Source organism: Pelophylax lessonae, assembly GCF_965119305.1.
Source record: "Pelophylax lessonae genome assembly, chromosome: 5".
Classification (NCBI taxonomy): Eukaryota; Metazoa; Chordata; class Amphibia; order Anura; family Ranidae; genus Pelophylax; species Pelophylax lessonae.
This window is the reverse complement of record NC_138772.1, coordinates 447,840,558-447,853,599: the sequence shown is the minus strand read 5'-3', so window position 1 is coordinate 447,853,599 and position 13,042 is coordinate 447,840,558. Positions and strand designations below refer to the sequence as shown.

Genomic DNA, 13,042 nt, shown 5'->3' with positions numbered 1-13,042 from the left:
TGAAATGTGTTCTGGATGCTCTAGGGCAGTGGTCCTCAACTCCGGTCCTCAGGGCCCACTAACAGGCCAGATTTTAAGTATTACCTTGGGGAGATGCAGACTAGAGTACTGCAATCACTGAGCAGCAAATGATATCACCTGGGATGTATTTCAGTTATCTTGCAAACCTGGCCTGTTAGTGGGCCCTGTAGGCCAGGGTTGAGGACCACTGCTCTAGGGACCTCAAAATCAGGTATGGCATGAAAAATTCTGGTTTTAAAGGATTATTGTTTAAACCGTCCCCAAATGTGTGAGCTTCTCATAAATCTATTAAAGGGATTGCGGTAGAGTCTGTAGGAGGTGAATAAAGGTATAGTCTTTCAGATGTTTGGAGTTTCATGAGGCATGCATAAAATCTGTCTATAAAAAATAAATACTAACTGGGTATATTTATCCTTATAATTTAGAAACTCGGCTATCTATTGGACGGCAGTAATGTTGTAGACTGGACAATACATATTTCAAGCATCATATTTGTGTCATCTATATGTAGGATGTCTACCCACGTAGCTTTCTGGCAATGGCAAGCTGGAGCGGTTGCAGTATTTGCATCTTGGGTCAACTTTCTAATTTATCTGCAGAGGTAAAATACATTTGAACAGCATGCATTATAATTCCTTTGAGATATACAGTTTACTGTACTTTATGGAATAAATCCAGTGATCCATCCTAGCTTTTACACCATAAATAGATGTCCCAATTCATCAAGCTCCTATTTCTATGGGAAGTATAGGTTGAAGGATCTACAATTCCACATAGAAATTACAATCCTCACCGGATCTCGCTAAATTTGATGACAAACATACTGTTTCTAGGTACCTTTAATAATGTTCCTAAAGTATAACTAAAGGCATAACTTTTTTAAAAAAATTTTTGGATTGAGTAGAGAGGGATTAGAATGCTCAGTTTTTATTGCTGTCTGTGCCCCAGTTAAGGAGATTCACCTTGTCTTTTTGTCCTTTTTACCATTATCATTGAAAGTGAAAGTAAAAGAAAATCTTAAATTTTGGGTTATCCCCAGGAAAAGAAATAGAGGGTAAATCTTCCAATGGGGATGCTTGTTCTGGTGGCCTGGGGGTCCCCAAGGAATTCCCTTAATGTGAAGGGATTTTCTCTCAATTCCTGTTTGGCTCTGGGACAGGAAGTGAAGGAAAATCTCCGCAATGGGACATATATAGCGGAAAAAAAAAAAACCTGACAGGGGTTATAAGCCTTCCTTGCTCGATCTAAAATGAAAAAAAGTTTTGCATATAGTTCTACTTTAGGGCATTTATCTCCTGCATCACTTTGACAGTAGAGCTTGTGATAGGTGTAACACTTGCATGGTTTTTCAATAAATAAGACTAACTGCAGTAGCCCAAAGCAACCAAACATTATTTACTTTGCTGGAGGTGAATGTGTATCAGCTGTATACTGACTGATTTATGTGGGTTCTTTAATTTATTTCTTGTATTTGTATAACTATATTATTGTAGTAGGGGCAGGTTATTTATGGTTATCTTGCTAAAAACGTTATTAGTATTCTGTTACAATACTGATTGGACCTGCACCAGAAGTGGCACAAGATAAAAATGTTTTGCCTTGATGAGGGTGGGGTTGAAAAAATTGTTCCAGTCTGTGAAAAAAAAAAAAAATAAATTAAAAGTTAGAAGCTACAAATACTGTAGCTGCTGACTTTAAATATAAGGACACTTACCTTTCCAGGGGTCCCGCGATGTTGGCACCCCAAGCTGATTCCTCATTTTCCTTTGGGTGATGATGCTGGCATTGTAAGTAAGCTGGTTTCCTACAGGCGGTTTCCTACTGTGCATGTGCAAGTCATCCTGCGCTTTCTGAATGGCCCTGCTGTCTTCTGGGACCTGTGTGTGTCCCAGAAGGCAGCGGGGGGAAGGAGGGGGGGCCGGAAATGTCGTAGATCGGCGATCTTACCTTGAGGTGGGAGAGGGTACTTGTCAAAACCAGGTGCCCGCCCCCACAAAAAGTGCCAAATGTGGCAGTGGAGGTGCTAAAAAGTGAAGCTTCCCCATTTTGGGTGGAACTCCACTTTAATTAGCAGAAACAGACAGAAAATGATAATTTCCTTGTCAGCCTCCTGTCATTTGTGTATGATGACAGTATTGGAGAAGAACCTCTAATTCTCTTAAGCAAAATACAGTAGCTGTAAAGTGATAACCAGAGGTGATATGAACCATCTCATCCCCTTAAATATTAGAAACAAATAAATGGAAGTGTGGAATATTGGGGCCCCATAAGGCTCAGGTAGCCAGCAGCCATAATTTTGCTATATTATGGTAACAGCTCTAAAGAGGCTAAGAAATACCTGTGCAATAACTCTACATAACAGTATTATTTTATTCACTTCAGGTTTGAAACATATGGAATCTATATTGTGATGTTTTGGGAGATTCTGAGAACATTAGTACGAATTGTTGTCCTCTTCTTTTTCTTAATCTTGGCATTTGGACTGAGTTTCTTTGTACTCCTCTACCCCCAGGTTTGTATGATTTTTAATGTATAAATATGTGTGTACATTTGCTGTGGTTTAATATTATACTTAGACAGGTCTCAACATTTTCGCTCGCCTGCTCACATTTGGTGTGTGGAAAAAGATTGAGTGGCTGCCTTGGGGAGGGGTTGAGCACCGCTGGCAGGCGGGGTTAAATGGGAGCAGTTCTCCCAGCGATCAGCCAGGGGAATATAGAGGGCAGGAACAGGAGAGTGCCGGATCATCACACAGAACGGGGATTGCCCGCTGTGACAGCTTTGATTTGAATTGCAGGGTGTTCCCAGCACTCACAGTCACAAAAAGTGTGAGGTCTATCATAGGAGCTGATCCAGAAGGTGGGACTTTTTTGACTGCGAGTGCCAAGCAATTCAAATCAAAGCTGTCACAGCAGGGGATCCCCGCTCTGTGTGATGATCCAACCTGGCTCTCCTGTTCCTGCCCTCTCTCTTCCCCTACATTGGTGGGACTGCGCTGATGGGTACTGGTCAAGCTGCGCTGATGGGCATTTATGGGCACTGGTGAGGCTGCATTTATGGGCACTGGTGAGGCTGCAGTGATGGGTATTGATCAGGCTGCATTTATGGGCACTAGTGAGAATGCATTAATGGGCAATTATGGGCCCTGATGAGGCTGCATTGATGGGCATTTATGGGCACTGGTGAGGCTGCGCTCATGGGCACTGATGAGGCTGAATTGATTGGAATTTATGAGCCCTGATGAGGCTGCATTGATGGGCATTTGTGGGCACTAATGAGGCTGTGCTGATGGGTACTGGTAAGGCTGCATTGATGGACACTGATCAGGCTGCGCTGATGGGCACTAGCGAGGCTGCATTTATGGGCACTAGTGAGGTTGCTATGATGGGCACTGGTGAGGCTGCATTGATGGGCACTGATCAGGCTGCATTCATGGGCACTTATCAAGCTACATTGATGGGCACTGGTGAGGCTGCATTCATGGGCACTTATCAGGCTACATTGATGGGCACTGGTGAGGCTGCATTGATGAGCACTGATGAGGCTGCACTAATGGGCGCTGATGGGGCGGCACTGATGAACACTGATAAGCTGCACTGATAGGCTGCATGCATGGTCATTGATGAGCACTGATAGGCTGCATTGATGGGCACTGGTAAAGTTGTTAATATTTCTTTTTTTGTAACTTAATTCTGCATAAAACATTTAACAGTGTCATTTCATGAGATAATTTATGAGGGTGTGTTTGGGGCAATATTAGGGGTGGGATAGGGTAGGGGTTGGGTGGGGCAACTGGTGGTGAGTAGTCTTTAAGGCCTGGCTAGTAGCTCAGGACTTGAAATTTTGAGCCCTGACATAGGGATCTGTTTTAGGTGGTGCCCTCTATAGAAAGTACAGCTGCTAATGTTGCTTAAAGGTTAAGTTCACTTTTTCAGAATCGTACTTTTCATAATAAATAGAATTCTTTTGTAATATAATTTCTGGCCCAGCCATCCCAATGTTCTTATCTTTCACTTGCCTCATCCACAAAAGGTTTGAAATTTAATGTTTCTGTCTGAGGTTTAAAAAATGCTCTCTGCTTGCATCACTTCCCATCATTCTCTGTGTTTTTGTATCACAGAAAAGGGTGTGCTAGGGTGTGTATTACTAGTCTGGACCACACCTCCCTCAGTACTATACAACCACTTACTTCTTCCTTTAAGATGACCATACACATTACAATTTAAATGTGCAATCTCCTTTAGATCTACCATGAGCTATGGTAGGACCTGCCTGATTTGATATAAATTGATAGATTGTTCAGGTGGGTCCACCTTTTCCGTAGTTCTAGTAAATCTAAAGGAAATTGTGCAGAGATTGTACAATCATATTGCATTGTGTATGGCCATCTTTATACAAGTACATAGGAGGGAGTAGATGGAGACACTCAGCTGTCAGGCACTGCTCACATCTTCACATAGCGGGAATTCGCATTCCCAAATGCATTTTTTGGTCGTGTTTTGGTGCATTTCCACTTGTCATACATGTGAATTAGCTGCCCTATGCACAACAATCGCCCCAAAGAAGCTCCAGAACTTTTTTTAGAATGGAGCATAGTGCATTTTTTACTTTGCTTTTGTTGCGTTTGTTGCGTATTTCTGAAATGCAAGGCTAAGTATACATTTTCTGTGCGGTTTGCCATGTGTTTAGAAATGCACAGATGTGAATGGAGCCTCATTGTTCTTGTGTAAACAGACCAAGTTCACTTTCAGACCCCATCCACACCTAGAATAGTGGGAATGTACATTTTTTGATAGTTCTTTCTGTGACGCATGTAGCACTACTCCCATGGGAGATGCTGAGTGTGGGTTCCCCTGGGTTACCATTAGCAACAGTAGCACATTCAGGCATGGTTCCAAGTGTTTTTACCTCAGACAAGGACCAGTTCAGTTTCTTTGGTTTTTAGGTTTTATTGGGAACCTTGGTAGGAGAAGGGATCAGTGGGATACTCCCAACAACTGAACTATGCATAAAAAGGCAGGGACTGTTCTGAAAATGCTGATTAGCGCTGGTTAATGCTGACTGACGCTGGTTAACGCTATGTGGAGCTAGTCACGGCTAAACCGCTTACTTTAATTCACCTTCAACTGTGAAAGAATCCTTTTAGCTTCCTAAAGTACTCCTTTCCTGAGGTAGCTGACTGGTATTTTAGACTAAAATGTATGTACTAATACTGCGTTATGGATGTATGATGTTTACCCTCAATCAAAAATGCTGCTTCTCAAAAGTAATTAAAAATGACAAAAATGACAAAAAAGGACACACATCACAAATCGGAATATATAAAGTGACTGGTGCCAAAATTCTTATGTACGTGTCTGAAAACTGTGCAATATTGCAAATACCGGATTTTCCGGCGTATAAGACGACCCCCCTAATTTTCAAGTTAAAACATAGGTTTTGGGCTATACTCGCCGTATAAGACTACCCCCCTTCCAAAGCAAGGCAACACTCTTGAAAAACAGATTTCTCATAGATCTCCAAGGTACTCTAGTACTGTAATACATGTAATCTCTCATAATATCTCCAAGGTACCCTAAGTATTACCAGTAGATATAATCTCAAGACGTTGTCTGTGCGGGAATCCTGTACCGGTATACCGTATGTACCGTAGCTTCGGCTACATACAGTATACCGTGCTTAGCCAATCACAGTAAGCAATGTATTCTAATTATGAATGCAAACCCTGCAGAGTCAGAGAGGCGGGCTGATGTTACCCCGCCAATCCGAGCAGGCTTTGCATTCAATAATAGGATACATCGCTCTCCCTGATTGGCTCAGCGCGGTACACTGTATGTAGTCGAAGCTACGGTACATACAGTATTCCGGTACAGGATTCTCACACAGCCAGCGTCTTGAAAGATTACATCTACCGGTAATACTTATACTTAGGTTACCTTTTTTTGGGGGATTTTTTTGAGGTTCAAATGTAGTCTTATACGCCAGAAAATACAGTAAATGAATAGTAAATTAATAAATTCAATAATTCATCCTAATCTGAATCATACAGTGCTGTGAAATCAAGTGCAAATACATATGCGTGATAGAAGGCAAATCAATATACCATACAATGGTGCATAAATAATTTAAATATGAATAAATTAATAAATAAATAAATAATGTTCCAAAAAGTCCCAAAAAAGTCCTTAAGCAAGTAGCCAGTGAAGGTGCAATGTGCTTAAGTGCTCTTTATTGTACAAACTGATGACAATCCGTGCCAAAAAGATAAGGTGCAATGGTGAGGGGGTCCACTCCCCGTGGATACTTCCACTTACCAGACTGTCAGGACCCCTTAGCAATATTGCATGTGGGTCAAACGCACTTAGTCCGGTGTGGGTCTTTTCTTTTCCTTTGAGATTGAGACTAGTCTTGTGAACTCCAATACCCAATCTTTCCTCAATAAGCCAAAGAATGTGGGACCATAGGAGGGAAAAACTCAAGATAGTGTAATCCCGTTTCATAAGCTTTATTAAATAATGCAGAAAAAAAACTCACATTTCAGGAGTGATAACAAGCCTTCAGTGAAGATACAATCTCCTATGCAGAAAGGACTTCCGGACAAGCGGTGACTGCACGGGTTGCGCTGGTCCCGGCTAGCGTTCCACCGAGACCGGAAGTGACGTAAGCTTCAAACGTGAGCCGGAAATTGCATCTATTGCCTAGTGCTACATTCACCCCCCCACCAAAATGAGCCACGTCCCCTTGTCTCTTGGGCAGCCGCCCCCTACAAAAATCCTACCAAAAATCAGGAGTATCCCACTAACTTGGAGAGGGGGAAAAGAGAAAAGAACAAATGTACAGATAATAAATTACGTGCAAAAATGTAAGTTTTCATCTACTTTACAAATTTACAAGTGGGGTGCATCAAAAGGCACCCCCCACCAAACAAATTCCGTTTGGTGAAAAAATCAATAAATATATACATACATCCTAGCTGACTACTTCTAAGGTTTGATGTCCTAGAAGAGAAAGCAAGGGTTAAGCACACTGTACATATTCACAATGACATTGGCTATCTGCAGTTTGGATAAGAAGACCCTCTCCACAGAGGCGGCCTTCGCATCCCGTTCCCTGACTTCTCTGCTAATCTTGACACGACATCCCACATCCTCCTGATAGGTGAGTCTGTGCCCTATCACTAACTACCTAATGCAGAGTCAATAGAAAGAGTGAGTGCAGCATTCCTTTGCAGCAGTCCACCAGCACTCTTCCTTGTCTTGAGACAGGATAGGTCACTGGAGCCTGAGTGATCTATAGTCCTGCCAAGTCAGGGCTGTCTTCTTTGGGGCCTCTGGCACAAGAGCACCCCCACCAGACGTCCTGGATGCACCACCCATTCCTGTAGCAGCCACCCGCATAGTCTTGTTATGGCCCACTGGCCCAAAGACAGTTCCACTAAAGCTGTGCAACATTTGCAATCCAGGGATCCCAGCCTGATGGCCAAAAAGATCCATAAAGTAGATGCTCTCTTTCATGACCCTGGCCTGATGGCCCAAGGGGTCTGCAGAACAGTTAACTTGCAAAGATGTTGAACAGGGGGTACAAGTCCCAACAGCAAATTTTGATTCAGCAGTATATGCTCTTAATATAGGCTAGACAGCCATTCTCTTTCCTTGAAACACAGTCATTTTTAAATCTAATATTCCGAGTGGGGGACCCTTACTAGGTTTCCCTGACTGTCCAAAACACAGACCGACCAAACCTGACCAGATCCGTCTGGGTGGCGGACTTCCACCCAATCCACATATATGGACCGCCCGTAGTACCATTGGGTCTTTACTAGTGATCGACCGATATCGTTTTTTTAATGCCGATACCGATATTATGGTCATTGGATATCGGTATTGGCCGATATCTGCCGATATTTTCGGACATGTAAACATTTTTCTTTCTTCACAGGTACTCCTAGTGGAGGGACCTGGGGGTCTAAAAGACCACAAAACCCTCCTTGGCACTGAAAAGCATTCAAAACGACAAGTTTTGAATGCTGTCAGTTTTTTTAATTTGACGCCGAGTACCCAAAAGTGATGTCACTTCCGGGTTTTTTACATGGAGACCCGATCAGAGCCAAATGCGGCTTTTATCGGGTCTTCTCTTCGGCGGCCGTGGAGGTAGGATGCCCGGGTCTCACGGTGGGACGGGAGACCCGGGCGAGCCGCGGAATGCTGCGGGAGGGGGGAGACGTCCCCTCTAACTCCTTGTAATGACATCCGATCGGCTTCTCAGCCGCATTGGTTGTCATTACAAGACAGCCAACCGTCGGCTATGGACGCCGGTATCGGCATGATGCCTCTAGCTGCAGGCATCACTCTGGTACAGCACTTTACCTAAATATCGGCAATATCGGTAACCTCAAGGGCCGATTCCGATAAGCTGTCGATCCCTAGTCCTTACTGTCCCATAGATCTGCTCTGTTTGAGTCCCAAAAAGGCTTTGGAACAAAGAGAAAGTCTCAGGTTTCTTCATCACACCAAGGAGGATGCCGGGGAGATTATGTGTAATCGTACCTGTATTCCATTGCTATTTTGCACTGCAGCCACCGCTGCATTCTTGAAAATCTGGGGAGGGTTTTCCTATTTCCTCTCCCAGCTAGAGAGAATGGGGTCTCCTCACGCCTGATGAGGGAGCTATAGGCCTCATTTTTATCCCGAGCCCAGGCATAGTTCATGGGCGGGGTTAAGTCTGGGACCCTACTTGAATAGGCCTCACAAAACCCCAAACTTTGGGCCATCTCCCCTCTCTCCAGAGACTCATTGGTCTCTCTGTCAGGTGCCTCCACTGTATCAGGGCCTGGCAGATTGCTTCCAGCCTCAGATCCCCAGTCCCATTCTGTCTCATCTTCAGACTTTCAATTGTCAATTCCCTCTTCAATTGACCCGAACTTGTGTTGGAAGCTTGGAGACCCCACATCGACAACCCCGGTCTCCTCTTCACTGCTCACACTAGCTGCAGGAGACTCAACTGCCGCGGGCCATCTCTCCTTCTATCAGGCTTTTCCTGATAAGCAGAATAAGGTCACACTTTACTTTGCCTAGCACCTACCTAGGAGGGAGCTACACGCACATAAGGTAGCCCGTTGATTTCAGTGGGCTGTTCTACACATGGCAAAGCAACTCATGGGACATTTTGGCATGGAGCGAGTTGCATGTTTTTTACTGTGCATTTTGCTGCATTTGTCACCCATTTTTTCATGTGCCAAAATGTGTGTATGCTGTGTCGTTAACATTAACAATTAATGCCATTGAAAGTACAACTAGTTAATTTTAGGGGTATAAAGAATGTCATACACTATACCATCTGATTGTACAATCTCTGTACAATTGCCTTTAGATTTACCAAAACTATGGAACAAGAGGGCCCGCCAATCTATTTATTCACTCTGTATCCAATCAGGCAGGCCCTCGCACTACATCATGGATACCCAACCCATGGGCAGCATGCTGTCCCAGAGAGTTTAACATGCGGACCTAGCAAACATAGCAAATGTGGCAGCCTATGAAAATCTAGGCAAATGCACATGTGGAGGGATGCCGGGGATGCTGTGCAAACATAGTTGATGGGTGAAGGATGTGTGTGCTAATGAGGACAGCTGGTAAACTCCTTCCTGTGTCTTACTGGTTTTTCTGTCCCAAATCTACATACCAGGAAATGATGAAGCTTTATAAGGAATAGAGCAGGGGCTAAGGTAAGGCCTTGTTCTAAAAATCAAAGAAAGCTTTTATTTTTCTGCAACAGAGCTACATTAATGGTATATTGGTACATAGGGGAGCTGGAATTTAGAAAAAAAAAAGGTGAACTTAGCCTTTAAACAGGTGGTTTCCTCTCATTGCTGGTATAGTTGGTGGTATCCTTAGGATTCGGCCAGCTATAGGAGTGGCAATTTACACTGCACATAACTTTGTGACAAGGCTGCAGAACAAGGAAAAGATTATCAAATATTCTAATAATGGATTGTATAAACCTGGATAGAAGTAAACTATGTAAACGTTCAGAATTGTATTGTTTCTTGGCGTTTCTTTGATTTCCTTGTTTTCCTGAGTTCCTGTTTATATTTTTTATGTCAAAAACCTAAAACTCAAAACAATATAACACATTTTTTTTTTTCTTATACAAAACAAGAATATACTGTATGTCCTAATTCTGTTGTCCTCTCTTTTTTTAGATACCATTCAGCAATCCTTTATTTGCCCTGATGCAGACATTTACCATGATGCTTGGAGATATTAACTATCAGGATGGGTTCCTTCATCCATACCTTGACAACCAAATAGAAAATCCAGTTTTCACCTTCTTGCATCTGATTATATTCACATTGTTAATTCCGATCCTATTGATGAACTTGCTTGTAAGTGACTTGAGATGATAATTACATAAGTGAGAATGTGAAAGCTTAAAAAAAAAAAAAAAAAAAAAAAAAAAAAAACTCCTAATCACAATATGTGTATATAAGCTGTTGCTTGCACTGATGTGTTTCCACACCATTAATAAGTATTTGTCAATAAACTGCAGTGCAAATTCACTGTGCATAAGTGTGCAATCACCTAATATTATTACATATTCCAAATATTAGTGAAAAGTAAAAAATATTCAAAATAAACAATATAAAAAAAACCTGTGTGCCTGCAATTATACACACTTCTTAAAAGTAGAATGAATACATATTTAAAAAGATAAAAAAAATAAAACTTCACTCAAGGCATTCAGGGGAGAAAATCCAAGGCCCAGTATGCATGAGGCCAAAAAAGTGTTATTTTTTTTTTTTTGTAATATATTACTCATTACCCATGAATGGAAATAAGGAAAAAGTTCACATTGATCATATTTAGCATATTTAAAAATCATCGTACTGAAAATGTAAACAGAATTATATATTAGTCACTCATTGAACCAACTATATTCCAAAATAATTGATTGTTTTTGTATGCAAATGCACAATTTCTTCAATATTTTTTTTATGTAAACTACAGATTGGTTTGGCTGTTGGTGATATTGCAGAAGTACAAAGAAATGCAGCACTTAAAAGGATTGCAATGCAGGTAAATTCCTTTCTCTGTGTAACCTTTTTTATTGTAGAAGGGACAAAGTATCATGAGCATATTTTTTATCCTACATTCACGGACAAGACAACCAACATTTCCCTCCAAGAACCATCAGTATTAAAAACTAGACACATAAGCCAGTACCCCATATGTAGAAGGTCTGTCATGAAAGTAATGAAGGTAGGCCATGAAAATACCAATCTTTATGGTCAACAGCATTGGGATGGTGTTTTTTAAAATCTAGCTCCCCTTCCAAAAAAATGTATAAGCTGCTCCTTACGCTTACAAAATACAGATATTGATGTTGATTTACTAAAGGCAAATAGGCTGTTTACTTTTCAAAGTTACACTTTGCAAGAAAATTTTCCGCAGATCTTAGTGAATGAGATGAAGTTCTGCTGACAGCCACCATCTAACCACGCGCAAGCAAAATATGCAATCTTTTTTAATGTCCTAGTATTCTTTGCAGAGTGAAATGTCACCACATTCCCTAAGCTCTGGGGAAAATTTCCTTTCAAAGTGCAACTTCTATTGAAAAGTAAAAAGCCTTTAGTACCCCTTTTATTCACTTGAATAACATGATTGTTTCTCTCAAGCTTCTTTTGTGACCAAAAGCCAAAGCAGCCTTGGTCATATAGTCTCTGGCTACTGCAAGCAGCCTTGGTCATATGGTCTCTGGCTATTACAAGCAGCTTTGGTCATATGGTCTCTGGCTACTTCAAGCAGCTTTGGTCATATGGTCTCTGGCTACTGCAAGCAGCCTTGGTCATATGGTCTCTGGCTACTACAAGCAGCTTGGTCATATGGTCTGTGGCTACTGCAAGCAGCCTTGGTCATATGGTCTCTGGCTACTACAAGCAGCTTTGGTCATATGGTCTCTGGCTACTACAAGCAGCTTTGGTCATATGGTCTCTGGCTACTACTAGCAGCCTTGGTCATTTGATCTCTGGCTACTGCAAGCAGCCTTGGTCATATGGTCTCTGGCTACTGCTAGCAGCCTTGGTCATTTGGTCTTTAGCTACTACAAGCATCTTTGGTCATATGGTCTCTGGCTACTGCAAGCAGCCTTGGTCATATGGTCTCTGGCTACTACAAGCAGCTTTGGTCATATGGTCTCTGGCTACTACTAGCAGCCTTGGTCATTTGGTCTTTGGCTACTACAAGCAGCCTTGGTCATATGGTCTCTGGCTACTGCAAGCAGCCCTGGTCATTTGGTCTCTGGCTACTACAAGCAGCCTTGGTCATATGGTCTCTGGCTACTACAAGCAGCTTGGTCATATGGTCTGTGGCTACTGCAAGCAGCCTTGGTCATATGGTCTCTGGCTACTACAAGCAGCTTTGGTCATATGGTCTCTGGCTACTACAAGCAGCTTTGGTCATATGGTCTCTGGCTACTACTAGCAGCCTTGGTCATTTGATCTCTGGCTACTGCAAGCAGCCTTGGTCATATGGTCTCTGGCTACTGCTAGCAGCCTTGGTCATTTGGTCTTTAGCTACTACAAGCAGCTTTGGTCATATGGTCTCTGGCTACTGCAAGCAGCCTTGGTCATATGGTCTCTGGCTACTACAAGCAGCTTTGGTCATATGGTCTCTGGCTACTACTAGCAGCCTTGGTCATTTGGTCTTTGGCTACTACAAGCAGCCTTGGTCATATGGTCTCTGGCTACTGCAAGCAGCCCTGGTCATTTGGTCTTTGGCTACTACAAGCAGCTTGGTCATATGGTCTCTGGCTACTACAAGCAGCTTGGCCTTGTCGTCTCTGGCTACTACAAGCAGCCTTGGTCATATGGTCTCTGGCTACTGCAAGCAGCCTTGGTCATATGGTCTCTGGCTACTACAAGCAGCTTTGGTCATATGGTCTTTGGCTACTACTAGCAGCCTTGGTCATTTGGTCTTTGGCTACTACAAGCAGCCTTGGTCATATGGTCTCTGGCTACTGCAAG

The 13,042-nt window shown here is 42.6% G+C and overlaps 1 protein-coding gene across 1 annotated transcript in view; it reads left to right on the top strand.

Annotated features, from left to right (window-relative positions):
- Positions 1–13,042, top strand: part of TRPA1 (transient receptor potential cation channel subfamily A member 1) — a 140,461-nt gene that overhangs the window by 114,790 nt on the left and 12,629 nt on the right. Inside the window, exons 21-24 of the mRNA XM_082259330.1 lie at positions 447–622; positions 2,404–2,533; positions 10,223–10,405; positions 11,028–11,096. Of these exons, the coding sequence (XP_082115456.1) occupies positions 447–622; positions 2,404–2,533; positions 10,223–10,405; positions 11,028–11,096 (558 nt within the window). The remainder of the gene's footprint in view (positions 1–446; positions 623–2,403; positions 2,534–10,222; positions 10,406–11,027; positions 11,097–13,042) is intronic.